Source organism: Pezoporus flaviventris, unplaced genomic scaffold (genome assembly GCF_033815535.1).
Source record: "Pezoporus flaviventris isolate CSIRO_AGI_PZ_B2104156 unplaced genomic scaffold, CSIRO_AGI_Pfla_v1 ptg000045l, whole genome shotgun sequence".
Classification (NCBI taxonomy): domain Eukaryota; kingdom Metazoa; phylum Chordata; class Aves; order Psittaciformes; family Psittacidae; genus Pezoporus; species Pezoporus flaviventris.
Window position 1 is genome coordinate 9179302 of NW_026892593.1, and position 16624 is coordinate 9195925.

At 46.1% G+C, this 16624-nt stretch overlaps 1 protein-coding gene across 2 annotated transcripts in view; it reads right to left on the reverse strand.

The window, feature by feature from the left end:
- The window catches only part of RELN (reelin), a 282830-nt gene extending 266717 nt beyond the window's left edge, over positions 1–16113 (reverse strand). For both annotated transcript variants that reach the window (XM_061467364.1, XM_061467363.1), the window contains exon 1: positions 15444–16113. In XM_061467364.1, coding sequence (XP_061323348.1) covers positions 15444–15672 — 229 coding nt within the window. In that variant the 5' untranslated portion in view covers positions 15673–16113. The remainder of the gene's footprint in view (positions 1–15443) is intronic.
- Between the last annotated feature and the right edge of the window lie 511 nt (positions 16114–16624).

Here is a 16624-nt window from a genome sequence, read left to right on the forward strand (position 1 = left end):
TCTGAGCATCTCAGCTGCAGCCAAACCCAACCTCCCCTTCCAGAGCAAACACTATCAGCACCAGGCAGGCAATGTGTTACCTGCAGTCAGATAGGCTCAGGGGCTGCTGGCATCCCTTGGCAGGTTGTTCTGAGAAACTTACGGGTGGAAAAGCCAGCACTCAACATACTTGGGTCTCCATATCTCCTTGACTTGCCCTCTGAAGTGCAAGCATTTAATTTGGACCTGTGCAGCACTTCTGGTGCCTGTGTGGTACCTTACACCACTGGCACAGCCCCAGGCTCTGACAGAGCCAACCTTCATCCAGCCCATGGGGTGAGCAGGGCCGTGGATTAACATCAGCTGCAGCTCTGCCTTGGGACAGACCAGCCATTTCAGACTGCAGCCCCCACTGGATTCCATTAAGGGGCTTTTTCCTCTGGACAGGACTTGACAAGGAGCAATGCCTGGGTCAGAAACATAGACAAGCCCTGAGGAAGATTTTATAGTATTTCTAAGTTAACTTATAATAGGAGAGCTTTTAATCTTAAAAGGTAAAGTAACTAAGATGGTGTTGTGATTAAGGTGCAGAATATCTAATTTGAGAGGTGCATAAAAGGAAATCAAGGAGTATTATCTATCAGGAAGATAACTGTAAAAGGATCAAGCCTTCCCTTATCCTCACTATAAATCTTTCACTGAGAAGAATTGCAAGGCTATAAAGAACAAGAATTTCAAAAAACTGGAAATGAAAAAGGAGACATGTTAAACACTACCTAACAAGCTTCATGACATGAGCACAAAAGTCTTAAATTCAATGTCATAAATTCAATACCTTCAAAAGATTCAGCTGCTATGTCCTTAGAGGCAGTACCAGTACTGTGTAAGTTAAGCACAGTATTAAAAGACACTGAAATTTTTAACGTGTTAAATGTTTTAAGTTCATAGATCTGATTCAAGAAATATCACAGAAGTATCATCACCTGTTTTTTCCCTTCTATATTTTCAACAGGTATGCCACAGTTTCTGCAATTAAAAGACAGCCCAAACAGTTTTAGAAATGGATGAGCCAGGAAACTGCCCTTGTGGACATGGTTGCATGCAACCATTATGCCTACTCCAATAAACTCACCCAAAATATGCCAAGATTAATACCTGCATGTATTTAAATTACCACTTTGAAAGAGATTAGATTTAAGGCATTCCATTATTCCCAGAGGCAGTATGCAGTGATTATTCCTTACAGGTATTTCCGTGGGAAAAATACCTTGTTCAAAAGTACTGAATGTTGTGATACTGCCATATATAAAACCCTCTCCCTTTAGTTTCACATTTAGGACACATAAGCCTTTATTTTCTGTTTAAATGTACTAATCTTCTTAATGCTATAATCAAGCCTCTAATATATAATATTATCAGTTTATATTTAGAAAGAATAACCATCATGTTAGTGGTGATGGACATATCTCTCCATTCATCTGACTGAATTACCCTGGATAAATCCCTTTCCCCAATTCATTTCTGCAGAGACAGCAAGCGGCTTTATTTTATTTAAAAGCAAATCATACAGTTGCAAGATATTTATAGTTAATATGTAAAAATCCTGCTTTAAGTTTGAGAAATGTCTCTTTCTTCCTCCATCTCTCACAGGGAAATATTCCAGTTTGTAGCTTTTTTAATAGCAGGATTTTGCAGGTTACAAATTCAACCAAAGGTATTCCTACAGTGAATAAGTAACAAAAACTTGTATGTTTGCATCCTTCCACAGTTTTGTGTTCTTGGAAAGTAAAAATGAGCCTGAGCCTTTGGCTACATTTAAGTGAATTTATATTTCATCATATCACAGGACCCCTTTTTTTGCTTTAAGCAGAACTGGACGTTCTCCCAGTAATTCCTAGTTTCTGCCTAACATATTACCACCACATAAAAGGTGTTCCTACCAATACAAAACCTAAGCTAGATCTAAACCACACAGATGTGGGCTTCCTGGAATAAATTAAAGGGGGATTTTCAAGACACCAGACAGCTGGGCTGTCATTTGGCATGTGATAGAAATTACTGCCATGACACAGGCAGAAAGCATAATAAATAGCTGCTAAATACCCAGGATCCTGAAATATATATTAAGATCTCTGCCACCCCACTCACATATATTTCCTTGCAGCACCTTTTTTATTCTGAAGAGCACATTAAATGATTAGCCACCCAACATACATAACTATTTATCCACGTAGCAATCTGACTGCCTGAAAAAGGAAAGGCTCAAGAAGCAACTAAACAGCCAGCTATGTAGCAAAGGATACCATGAAATATGCCCCTAACTGCATAACTAAAAGAAAATTATTATTATACTTTCATTACACCTAAACATTTCAAAATTGTTCAAGATGAATACAGGAAATGTGCTTTGTTATTATCACTTATTCCTGGTTTGCTCCAACGGTAAATGCCTATACAGGGTACCAGCAAGTAAAACCCAGAACCAAAAAGTCCATCAAATTCTGTTCTAGCTAATTACAAAGGCTTCAATCTCCTTTTATACCAGATCACAGTGTTCTTGATGTAAAAAAAGCACAAAGAAAGATGATTCCCCTCTAATTCAAACTCATTACAACCACCCTGCATGCTAAACATAATAAACACATGTTAAATTCAGAAGAGCTGAACTGGCACGCAGCAGGAACATAACCCAGATTGTTTGGGCAGGGCATTTTTTTCCTACCAATACATTTGCCTAGCAGTTTTGGGGAAAGTTACTAGATAGAAACTGTCTATCTAGATGTGTTCTCAGAGTGATAAGCCCAGCTCTTTGCAAAAGGAGAGAAAAGAATAATCTGCTAAACTGAAAATCTGACTGCTCCCTCATGTGCGGTCACCTCTTCTGCCTCACCTTTCTGCACCCAGGCTTGCCCTGATGCAGCACTGCGCCAGGAGGGATGGAAACTGCCATCTAGATGTTCAACTCAAGGAATAGATCAGTAAAATTTTCAAGAGAGCAGAGTTAAAGCTTGTCCTGCTGCCCAAAGCTCTTGTCTCATCACTGTTATCACACATGTATTAAGGAGCTGTGGACTTTGCTGGCACCGATCCTCTTTCAAACGGACCGCTGTTCTCCTCCACACTGGAGTGTTAAAAGTTGGAGCACTCCAAGGCAGAACATGCAATATTTGTTTGTCAACGATTTGGCCAGTGTAAAGATGTGAGGTACTGTGCTTGCTGGTGTCTGTATGTGCTCTGCGCCTCATAAAAAATCTATATGCTCTAAGGAAAATACATCAATTAGGAAAAAAAAAAGGTTCCCTGACTGTTTGCATGTAGAGAATACTTGGTAACTGCAACAAGTGTAGGCTTTGTAGATGTTGAATGCAAGGTTAATAGTTACTGTGCAAGTCAGTAGTGATTCTTAGCGGTTAATGATGTGCAACCAGAAGAAATATTGTACTGCAATTAATTTTGCAATGTGTTTTCTCGAACAGAAAATGTTGCAAATAGCAGGAGAATTTGCTCTCTACCGTAATCTAACTGGGGAAAAGGCGCTTGGGGGGACTTGCACACTGGGGTTTTGGGCAAGGTCCCAGAGGAAGAGTAGCCACTGTGTAATACACCACCACCGCTGCTCAAAGACAGTTTAGAGTCTACAAAACAATTTGTACTAAGAAAACAGCCAGATGCCATCGCATTGGCTTTCCCTTGGTGATGAATGGCATGAAAGCTCCCTAACATCTGCTACCACTTGATGAAACAAAACTTACATCTCTTTGAGTGAAAAGGTCCACAGATGCTCACTGAAGTAATGTGGGCTGCCTGAAGCTGGGGAGAGACCAGTGCTGCCAGCCCCAGCCAAACCCGCACCTTTTTCATCTCTGCTGGTTGAGGCAAAATGAAGAACACAGGGGAATATTTCCCTGAACAAAATAAACCAGCATCTCTCAAAGCCATTTCCATGTCTGTTCTGAGCAGTTCATTTCTATTTGAGGTGGGCAGCCCTATAAGTATTATTTCTTGAAGAAAAGGTAATTTTAGAGACACAAAGGCCTACTTGTCTAGTTAAATGAATTCTAATTCTATAGATGCACGGCAACAGGTTTTCAAGTTTGGAGACAGAAATATCCTTTAACTGTAGGCATCCAGAAGGAGTCAATGGACAGAGCTCCTCTAATCCTTTTTTACTGAACACTGAAAAAGATTTCTGCTGAAAAAGAAAACTGAACAATGACTAGATGCAAAAGAAAACACAGTCAATATATACAGCCACTTAGTAACTGCAGGTATCATTATAGAAAACCTGAGTTTGTTACCTTGGAAATGTCAGTACTGCTACCAGCTGCACTCCAGTGCCTTAGAGAGTGAATGATTATCCTGTAATTTATTTTGGGAACAAATGTGAGGAGAGTGGTGAGGGTTACTTGTCTGAATCAGAACTGCTCAGTGGCCGGAAATTAAATGGTCAACTTGTCAGAAGGAGAACTGTTCGATTTTTGGTTCAGTGACCAAAATGAAAAGAAAAAGAAAGAAAAAGAGATCAGCTTGGGTTAACATAAAAGGAGAAGTACTGAGGGCTTTAGCACAAAAAAATAAATTAAAATATCAGTTAGGTCAATATGAAAATCTTCAATGAACCCAAAAAAATTCAACAAAGAATTTCATTCAAGCAGGAAAGTCTCATTTCAATTTCTGATTATGCAGCAAACTTTCTTTTTTTCACAGTTTCACAATTAAGATACTTTTCCACAACAAAAATCAAAACCATGTTTTGAAAATACCAGTAATACATTTCAAATGCTTCACTTCCTCCCAGTTTTGATTAAAACATTTACCAAGTTCTACACAAATACATTATCAGTTTTTGTTCTTTGCAAAATCAGGTTTTGGATTAATTCCCTGCAGACACGGCTGAATCAATTCTGAAGTCTTGTGCTTCATACAGAAATACTGCCAACTTGAAAACCTATCTGAGGTTGTGTCAGTCATCAGCAAACCAACTATAATAATTAGAAAGCATAAACACATTTGCCAGAGGTTTTTGATTTTTGTACTAACCAGCGCTGAGATTCTGAAGGCTGCAGTCTTTTGGGCCAGAGTCAGAAGAACTGCGCTACAAAAATGTTTAATGCTGGAGTTTAGCCAGAAATCCTCTCTTACAAACACTCTAGGAACTTTTTTTCACAGCAGTCTATAGTACTGACCCCTTAATTTTGACACCTTGCACCCCACACACTGCAAGGCTGGGCGGCACTTTGTGAAACCAGAATCTTTGCCTTGGCCAGTTGTGCTGTTTTGTTCCTTTCTGCAGTTCTTGGTATCGATAATCATTTCATCCAGGGTCCAGATGAATGTGTCTAATTCTGGAAGAAGGGGTTTTTTTTTCTAGCAGCGCATTTCCCCTGTGAGATAGGAACACTGGAAGGTTATTGTGGCCTGGAAACCACAGCTTGTTTAGTCAGAAAGATAAATATTATCTATATTTCTTGTTCTTTCCTATCTATTGTATTGTCCTGGAGAACAGTGGGAAAACTGGAAGGCAAACGGCAGAGATCTTGCCAAGCCCCGTGACGTGATGAATGACTTCTCACATCCCAGGGCCTGACACGAAGAGAGGCCACAGAGGGTTGTGTTGCTGTTTTCAGATGTTAAAAAGGGCAATAACCTACTCATTGCTTTCATTTCTAGCACAGGATGAGGTCCCCCATCCAGGACCTGCATAGGCAGACCTGGTTCTGCCATGAAGTATTCCTCTACAAGACCATGGGCAATATAAACAGGAAAGGTGATTTTTTTGTGTCCTTTCTAGTTCACCTATGAATATTCTACCAGACATGTTGTATGCTGTGACCACAGAGCACCTCTCAGCCACAGAGAAACAGTTATTCCCAGATTTATCCAAGCCTTCTGGCCAGTGACTGTTGTGTGCTCTCTCTTTTCCCTTTTCTTTCCTTCCACTCTTCCATGATGTGCACAGCAGACCACCAACTTTCACAGTCTCCCCATGCATTCCCAGGGAGCATCCTGCATACGCTACCCATGCACAACCAAACACAAATCCCTTTAAACCCAAGCACGGGCAGGCCAAAAACTGCCTGCAGATGTGAAAAGGCAAGATGAGGAGGAGAAAACAGCATTTTCTCCCACATGTGGATGAAAGGAAGCCTGCTTGATGGATTTCCCTGTATGAACTGTGGTTTTTCTTCCTTACCAACTTCTGATCATCCAGCTCAAGGACAGGAAATGGTGATAGGGAAATGGTGATGCCCCTTACACTGTATGTTTTTCACCAGCTGGACCACTCTGGTGGTACATCCACACGACGGCCAAATGCTGGAAGGGGACAAAGGATGAGGTGCCAGTGTCCAGCCACCCATGGCAGCAAGGAATGTTGAGCCAGACAGTAGGAAACATAGCCACAGCCAGAGCTGCGGTTGGAGACGGGCCCTCTTCTTGTCTTTTAGCTCTGTCAGATCATACCCTTTTATTTAGAAAACAGTTCTTCAAGCAGACCCAGGGAGGAATAAATAACTCTGGCTAATCTGAGGCTTATTTTGCTAAGCGTGGTGCAAGAGCTCTTAGCATTCTGTACCCATCTGGTTTATAACTCGATGCCCTCAGCCTCATGGGTACAGCCCTGCCTCTTGTGAGAAACAGGAGCAGGGCCACAGACGTGTATATGTGAGTAGATGCCATTCAGGGAAACTAACATAGAGCTTCACCCAGTCTCTGATGATTAATCTGCTCATCCTGCTGAAGAAGAGCAAGGGCACTGCCAGGTTCTCCTATGTTGTATCTTGCAAAACCAAAGAGAAAACAGTGACCACCCAGGGTGTCTGCATGCCCTAAGGCTTCTGCCTCAGGAGGAGACACAGCTTCACAATTATTTCCTACTCCTAGAGAACCCCTACATCCAGAAGGCTGGACTTATTAATAAGACTTCTCATCCACCAAACCTAACTCAAATTTTACTCAATCAAATACTCTGAACTGCCTCCCTGAGTAGCTGCACAGAGAGGAGGAGGGTACAGAGCTGGAGGCACACAGGGCCACCGTCCGTCTGACATCTTCCCCTGCTGGTACCCAGCCTTTCAGCAAGGTGATGGAGACGGGCTGTCCCCAGGGGGCACACCACATCCCTCTCAGTGAGTGGGGCAAGGCAACCCACATAAGGTTATCTGTGGGGAGCACCATCCATCTCGTTGCCGGGCTGGATACACTCTGGGGTGTGTGTCATACCAGGACATAGGAAACTGGGGCAGCACTTGGACACTGCGCTGAAGCATTTGCACAGTTCAGAGGGAAACGCAGAACTCCAGGAAGGTCAGTGTGAGAGTCTGAGAGTAGGATTGTGGGGGTTTTAAATTTAGGGTAGTGTAGGGTAAAGCATGCACCTGACAGATGGATTTGTTGCCTGCTGTCACTCAGGGCTCTTGCAGGTTGAACTTCAACAAACACTGGAAAAGAGCCATTGATTTCACCCCTCAAGGAGATGCTTGTGAAAGTCTTACAACCAGTATTAATATCAAAGAGCCTAGAGGAACAGACTCCTCTGATTTGTTCCCAGGATGGAAAAACACAACAAGAGGGACCTTACAAAATCTGCAGAAAACATTCTCTGCTTTGCAATAAACGCCTTTGGGAAAGTGTCTGAACTCACCTGCTCCCCTGCAACTTTCCCAGGCCACTCATGTCCAGTCCCAAAGACATGTCCTGCTTTCTAGACTGAAATGTTAATGTAAAGGGCATTGTCTACAACAGGTCATGAGGAAACACTACAAGGCAGCAGAGAGGCAGTTGCTCCCTTGATGCTTCACTGCTTCACTGATGCCGATTCCATGGGAAGACCAAGGATCCCACTGGTGTTTAGAGAGAGGAGCCTTGTGCTGATTTTTTCCAGCATGCAAAACCCACATACATTAACCAGTCTCCACAGAGAGCCTTGCTGACAGCAGCAGGATGAGGGTGAATAGCCAACAGCTACACCAGTCACCTGGAGTGACACAGGTGATGCTGCAGCTGGTGAGATGAAGAACAACTGCACAGGTGCCTCTGCTTGAAGCTAAACTGAACCCAACTGCCCAGGAAATGATGTGATGCTTGGAGGCATCAGCTGCTCCAGACAGTTGCAGTAGATGATGGCAAGGAGCCTGTGGCCCAGTGGCTGGCTGTTGGGTGCCACCTCTAACCCTAGCCAGGTCCTCTCCAGCTACATGAGGACAGAGTAATGCCTGGTCCTGCACTGTGGAATAAATGTGTGCTAACCCTAATGCTCCTCACAAACCGTGGCTCTCCCTCTCCGAGCAGGATGTACACCCCTCTGACACTGCCTATCTGGCAAAAGTTTAGTGACATATATTAAAACAAAAGTAAAAACACCTCCATGACCTTGCTCTTCCCTTCAGGAAAAGAGTCAAAAATATGTCGCCCGTGGGAGGTATCTGAGCACTGGGAAGCACCTAGGAGAAGGTCCCACAGGCATGAATCATGGGGATTTCTGCCTCCATGACACCACTGTCCACTGGAACAGCCCAGCCCGTGCTGCTTGGACTGAGTGACACACACACTAACTTTCATCTTCCGGGGCTGACCTGAGGGGAGGGAGCATGGATGAAGACCTCCTGCCCAACAAGAAGGCATCATTTGTCAAACTGGGGAAGGTCTTTTCCACAGGCAATCTGTTCCTGGGCTTTGACAGATGTTAAAACTTGCACTGTCAGAGTTTGTCCTATGGTTATCCCAGAGGCTAGTCATAACTGGGGGGGGGGAAAAGTGGGAATTACACAAATATTCCAGACACACATTTGCGCTCTGTGCACCTTTCATGCCTGATGAAAAGGCAGGAAATGTTAACACAAAGAAAGGAAGCATGTTAAAAAGACTGAATCTTTCATCAGAGACTATTGTAATTCTCATAACAAGGGTTGGTATGAAAGGTTGCTTATTCTCAGAGGTAAGACAGTGCTGTTTCCTTCCCTCTCCATGCAGCAAACACTCATGACAAATCTAAACCACAGCTGTACGGCATGAGACACACAAAGCAAATAAAGGTTGCATCCAAATCCATCTCAGCTGTATCACTATGGCTATTATCAGATTGGAGATCACACTTCAACCAGTCACTATGCAAATACTGTAGTATTATACCTTAATAAAATGCTACAGTATTTCAGAAGCAGTGGCCTTCAAAAATCCAGATTAAGGCAACAATAAAGAAAATGAGAAATGCTACTGGCCTGACAGCCTCGCCCTGTTCTACCTAATGAGCCAACATGGGTTTGGTGGAATAATCAATGCAGGAAACACTAGAGAAATGTACTACAGTAACCCACTTATAACTCATTTACTGGTGACCTTAGAATTACAGCATTCCTATCTTGGTTTATACATATTTATATCTAATTACAACTATTTATAAGAAAAACATCTTTTTTAAATTTCTACTTAAGAGCAATTATTACGGACAGATTTTCTTAATGAATTTCACAGGTAAATTATACATATGAAGAAATACCTCCTTTAAACTCAGAAAGCGGAAAATATGCACAATATCCCCAGTGAAACAGTATTTTTACACCCTTTTACCATTTACGGGCTTCTTTTCTTCCTTGGCTTCAATGCTGTGCTATGGGAAGGGTCTGTGCACACATGCCAGCCCCAACACCAAGCTCTGGGCCTCAGATGGTGAACTCAGTGAGGCAGAGATCATTTTTTTCATGTATACAGACAAGCCCTCTGCAGACCAATAATACCAACAATACCATTTCTGTCCTAGAGTCAGATGCCACCTGACAAATGTGGGTCACGCCAGCACGCCATGCTGACTTTGATTTCTGTTATTTGGGGCAATCAAGTCTCCTTTGCAGGGGGGAACAGCCCCCTGATGGGGAGAGAAAGGATTTAACCAGAGATTACATCTCTTCTGCAAATTTGCAAGAAAGGCTCATTTAGGCCTTTGTGGACCTTCCACCTCCTTTCATCAACGCCTGACCACATCTTTGGCTGAGCCATCTGCTGACCGCTTATTTGGTGCACCAATTACAGTGATGACAGCTGAATCCATTAAAACTTAACATCTTCCCTAGTGAAGAAACTTGGTTTGCAAGAGGCTCTCGTCTGTGACCTTGCCTACCTTTTTCTTTCAAGGGTGGCATCCTTCATCAGTTTCTATTCAGTTGATCTTGGAAGCACAACTCTTTCAGATTTGCCAAGACACACCACATGAACTCTGAGGCCAGACCAGAGCTTCAGAAATATGGACAATCCATTGGCCAACATCAAGAATTAGAGAACCACATTCACTCAGAAATGCATTAAGTCTGAGACTGAATGAATTCAAACAGATCATCTAAAGAACAGGCCACAGAACTCGGAAGTCTGCCTTGCTTTTGAAAAGGTCAGTTTATGCAAGAAAATCCTAAACCCAGCAGAGCAGAGTCAAGGTGCAAGCCGAGGGCTTTGGTGGATGAGCACGATTTTAGTAAATGCTGACCCAGATGTAATTATTATATGCTATGACACTCTTAAGCAGATGCAAGACATTGCCAGGGACCTCAGAGGAAAGAAGGGTCTAGAATCTTCCCTCATTCTTAATAACTTCCTCTCCATGGCTACCAATCGCCAGCCTCTCATTTTTAATTCAAGTGTCCCTTAAAAGTTACAGAATAATCCCTGGAGCTAATGGGACTCCCGTGAGCAAAAATTTCTACACACCTCTTTAATTTAAAACAAAACATAGTGGAAGTATCCATTCTTCCAAAGATCAGAGGAGGGTGCAAGTGGATGAGATGAAATGTGTTGAGGGAATACCCTGCAAAAGACTCAGGATGACCTGCTTCTCGGGCTGATACTGGAAAATATACATAGACAGAAATTTGTTCTTTTACCAATACATCATCGCTAACATCACTTCCTGTGCAATCTTTACTTCTGCTGGCTCACAAAAAGCTTTCTGCACTTTGGCATAACCCGTAGAGAAAGTAACCATAACTCAGTTTCTGCATTTAGTTGTTATCCTGTTTACACCTCAAGCAGCATCACCACTTACTCTCCAGTTACTTTCTCTTCCCTCCCTTCGAACCCCCAACAGCTCTTTATTTTTTAACAATCTGAACAATATAATGAAAATACCCACCAGATCAAATGGGTATCAGAAATGCAAGTAACACTAAAGAAAACAGATACCAAATCACAATCTGTATTTCTTAGATAGAGTGGTTAATAAAAAAGGCAGAATTGGCCAGACTTTAAACAACTTTTTATCCGTGCTGAAAGAGTGCATAACCACCACTTAAAATAGTTGAAAACTATTGTTTACAACCTACCAAAGCAGTGGTTCCAGACAATATACAGTATGTCTAAGAATAGTAACAGTCATTGATGGAAACCGATAACATTTGGGGACTGAAGGTTACTCTGTTCTGGAAAAAAAAAAAAAAGGAACAATGGAGAGTGAAATAGAAACTCAAGTCTCATTAAAGAAAACTATTTTAAGGGTAGAATGATGAGTTTTGACATCAATCACGGGAAAACAGTTCAAAGTTGTTCTTAAAAGATCTAAATTTGAAACCTTGAGAAAAAAGCACTGTTCAGAGTGACAGAAAAAGTAATCTAAGGGGTAACAAAAAATACAGTATGAAGGCGATCCACGTGTGATTTTTAAACACTACAAATCTGACTGGTCATTTGCAGGTTTCTGTGACTAAAGGCAGCAAAGACTTGTATTAAAAAATTTAATTTATACTGTCATTAGATTTTTTCCTGAAGAAATTATATTCTGCTCTGTAGATTACAGTGGAAAGCCCAAGAGAAAACCAAACCAGCATCACTGCTATCTAGCCCCATACAAGCAAGCCAAGTGGGTCCTGATGCAGCTCTCCAAGCACACGACCACCACTCGGCTGGAAGGAAGCTGAGCAGGTGCCTACATCAAACCAGTGCACACTTTGTCAGTTTGCATTTGAGCAAGCACTGAAGTGCTTTGCCAGCTCAAGGACTTAATTAAATTTGAAATAAGCTAATTCAAGGAATAAAAGTCTGCCAAAGGTAATAAAATTGTTTACCGATTCATCAAGTTGGTCCTGTATATAAAAGAGCGTATTTATATGCAGTGTAGGTCTGGTGCTATTCAATCAAAGAATGCATTTTTAAATATTTACTGATTGCAGGAATAGGGCCAAATCTGGAGTACTTTAAGGGTTAGGAGAGAAGTGTTAAATTCCCAATATCTAATTTAATTATGCAAAATAGGGAATATTATTGCCTTTATTTTACTTAGGAATTTCAGCAAAATAAAGTGCTGGATCCAGTGTGTCAGAAAAGCCACTTGCAGAAGCTCCTGTGTTTGCCAGGTTGCCAGGCAAGTGTCTTTGGCACCAGACACCATCCCTCTCCTGGGGTGCAGGCCAGCGCAGAGGACAGTTGGGCAAACAGACAAGACCCAGTGCCACAGCTCCACTGGCTGCCCAGTGGCTCAACTCCCACCCTGAGAGCCCAAAGAAACGTCTGAACATAACAGAAAGTTGTTGGCTGATTTTTTTAAACGAGAATGTTTCCTCATTCAGCCCTTGGCATACGGTTTCACCCAATTCACTCCTCCTTCAATTCGGGGCTCTTGGGTGCTGCTGTCACCTGCCCCTGTTGAACGAAGGAGCCGCAAGTGTAACAAGGGGCCTCACCAGAACTTGTGAAGAGTCAGAGCAGTGTATTTTAATAGGCTCTCTGAGCAGGTGAATTTGTTTTGTATGTGTGTAAATGTCCCTTTGTCTTGTGCTTCTGTACTGCGCCTCAAAACACAACACTGCCTTTAAAGTTTGATTTTTTAAACAACAAATGCTCGGCCAGCACAGACTGGCATGTTTCAGTAGTATTAAACTGCACTGTATAAAAGCCAAGATTGCTTCTAATTATTTCTTCAGATTGTATACTTGGGGGAAGGAGGGGTTTCTTTTGCTATATTTAACATTGATAATTGTTATATTTAAAAATATTCAAATGAGATATTTCAAAATATCTAACTGATTAAATGTGCTTAGCTGGAGGATATGTCTGCTGCGCTGTGCATAGCAAGTAGGCAGTGCTTCTTGCCTTGTTTTGGCACAGGTGAGTGTTTAATCAATGCACAAAACGGAAAGAAATTACCATTGCAAGTTAGAAGTAAGATGCGAGGCTGGCTCACACCAGGGTGTATGTACACCTTGTGCCGTGCAAGTGAATTAGTTTTCAAGTTCAGTTAGTGGACCTTCTTCGTGATTACCCTTTAAATGCACCCAGTTTGTTTATTCTTTCTTAACACAACGGCTGCAGGGAGGCCCTGAGACGCTCTGGTTGTATCCCCGGGGGCAGATGTCCCCGGCGGGGCCGAGGACAGAGCAGCGCTCGGAGAAGCGCAGCGGGCAGCGGGTCTAAGGGAGCCAGCGGGAGCAGCAGCGGCCGGCGGCTCCGCAGCGCCCGGGCGCATCTCGGCGGGGCTGCCCACGGGCAGAGGCGCAGCTCTGCTCCGCAGGGCGCAGCAAGGCTCACAGGGCCGAGGGAGCGGCGCGCAGCGGGGCGCAGCGCAGCGACGGCTCCGCCAAACTGCCCTGCAGCCCGTCAGAGCGGGCAAGTGAAGAAACCCCGGAGCCGTGTTTCGCTCTGTCAGGTGAAAAACTGCGGCGGAAAAGCCATCCTAGGGTACCTGGAAGGTCTGGCACGCAGCTGAGGAGCTTCTCTGCACGCTGAGATATTAAAATTCAAGCCCCCTTTTAAAAGGGCGAGAGGCAGAAGAGCATCCCCCAGAAACACACACGCACACCCCGCTCCTCACCCTGCAGGCAGCCCTGCCCGGAGCCCTGCTTTATCTAAACCCTGCCCGCAACCTGTCCCGCAGCCTTGCCTGCAGCGCTCCCGCGCCCACCACAGACGCCTCTCCCCAGACCAGCAACGGGGCTTAAACACGAGGTGCCCGCTGGAAAACACGGCAGCAGCGAAGAAAAGGCTGGGAGATTCTGCTATGTATGCGTCTGAACCATATTTTTAAACCCCCAGAACTTAAAATCGTGCAAGATGGAAATTCCAGCCTCCTTTTTTCCTCAGTAGGTTGAATGCAATTTAACTGACCTGAGCGTGTATTACGGGGCTGGAAGATGGGGGGGGGGGGGGGGGGGGGGGGCTAAGGAAAAAAAAATCATCTGAAATCAGGGAATTTTCACGTGGTTTGTTAAAAGGAACACCCATATTTTTAAACCAAAAGTTTCCTATGAATTTGGTAAAACTATACAGGTGAAGGTTATACACAGACAAAACTTCAGGATCCCTTAGATCGTGACAAAATGAATACTGTGTGTGTTCAGGTTTTGTGTCTTCACAGAACAAAAATTAATCAGAATCTTCACATAATGATTCAACCATTTATCTAAAACTTAAATTCTCAGCCGGAATATATCAAAGTCACAAGTTTAACTCCATCTTTAGCCAGGGACCACTACACAGCATCTGCTTCTGAGCAAGGTGTTTTAAATAAATATTTGCTAATATTTTTTTGACTTTTTATTGCTTACAGCAGAATTAGCTTCTACGATGCAGCACGGCAAAACCTCAAGCAGACACAAAGAGAGAGAAGGATTAGTGACTATACGTTTAAGCGGTCTTCCACGGTTATGAATTAAAAGATGTTTCACACATGGAAGTTTTCTATACACAGAAACGGCGGTAAGGCCGTTGAACTCTACAGCTCCTGGCTTACAGGGGCACTTCGCAGCCGAGAGCAGTTCTGCACAGCAGCACACCCCTCCTGCCAAGCAGCGGGTTGTGCCCCTCACCCCAGAAATACACCACCCAGGTAAAGACCCTACTGGTGGGGACAACTTCCCCCGCTCCGTTTCATTCTCCTCAGCCTGGACGTTTACAAAAAGCAGGTTCATTTATTAATTCTGGGCACGACCTTCCATCCTCAAAGCCACCTGTGAGGGCCTGACCTACCGCTCACGCCTGCGGCTCCTGCACGGGCAGCAACAGGCGGCTCCCTGGGGACCCTCTCGGTGCCCCGCCAGCGGCACGACACCGTCACTGGGCAAAGGAGGATGCGATGGGCGAAGGCTGGGTCCGAAAGCCACTGAAGTGGGAAAGGGACAGACCTCCAGCAACTTCGGAGGTTCTGGATCCGGCCCTGAGCCCGCTAAGGACAGGGGACTCGGAATTTCCTCTGGCTTCTGGCTGCGCCTCGCAGGAGCAGCGCCGGGGCGGAGCGGGGCTGCGACGGCGGCGGCAACGCGGCCAGGGCAGGTGAGGACGGCCCTGGACGGCGGGGGAGCGCCGAGGAGCCCCTCGCCGGGACTGCCCTGTGCACATGGCACACAGCCACGCCTTCCCCGTACAGGGCGCCCGCACCCCCCTTTCACTTTCCCCTGTGTGGCTGCGGGGCCGCTCCTTGGTGCGGGACCCCCAGGGGCCGCCCTCCCACTGGGATCAGGTCAGCGCTGAGCACTGCGGGGACTGACACCTACCGTGGTACTCCTGTCCGGGCACGTAGGCGGCGGGGCTGCCCGCGATGTGCAGGGCGATGAGCACCTCGCCCTGCTCTCCGTCGCCCTCCAGCTCGCCGTGGTGGGTGCAGAGGAAGAAGAAGGGCGAGAAGCGGGCGCGGGGGGCGGCCGCCCGGCCCGCCGCCAGCAGGGCACCCAGGGCGGCCAGCAGGCAGGGCCAGCCCCCAGGGACGCCCCGCCGCCGCTCCATGCTGCTGCCGCTGGCGCCGCTGGGGCATCCAGGGCACGGCGGGGCCGCCGCGCCGCACAGCTCCGCTCCGCACTGGACGGGACGGGGCGGGACGGAATGAGACGGGGCGGGCGCTGCCCCCCGCCGCGGCCCGCGGGAGTTCGTGGGGAGGCGGGCGCGGAGAGCGGAGCTCGGCGCGGGCAGGGGCGGCCCCTCCGCGCCCGCCGAAGGCTGCACCTTCCCCGCCTGCCGCTGTCGGGGTGCGGGGCACGGAGCTGGGAGTGCGAGGGCTGGGAATAATTTATTTCCCCCGGTGTCGGGGTGGGAGGGAGGGGAAGGTCCCTCCCCTCCTCCTCCTCCGCCTCCTCCTCCTCCGCCGCCGCCGCCCGCTCCTCCTGCTCCTCGCTCTGCGTGCCGGTGTGCGGTGCTGCCGCTGCGGAGACGAGGGCTGCGAGCTGGGCTCTGCTGCTCGCCCTTTGTCTGCCTCTGTGGGTTCCTGTCCCTGCCTTGCCCCTGCCCTGCCCCTGCGTCCCCGCCCCAGGTTCTGCCCCTGCCTCCGCTACTGTGTCCCAGCCCCTGCCTCTGTTCCGGCCCCTGTCGCTGCTCCGGCTCCCCGCCCCGACACCTGAATCCCTACCCCGGCTCCTTCCTTGCTCCCATGTCCCTGTCCCTCTGCCTCAACCCTTGTCTCTCTGCTTCTATTTCTCTATCCATCCTTTTGCCCCATCCCTCTGTCCCTCTGCTCCAGAGCGCATCCTTGTGACCTGTTTGTCCTCGTCCCTCCGTCCCAGCCTCTGCGCACCTGCCCCAGCACTTGTCCTTTTGCCCCCACCCCTCTGGCCCAGCCCTTGCCTCTCTGCCCCTGTGCCTGCCCCAGCCTCAGCTCTGCCTCTGTTCTACCCGCACCAACTGCTTTGAAAGTGAGATTTTTACTTAAACCTTCCCCATTACCGTCTTTAAAACGACACATGGG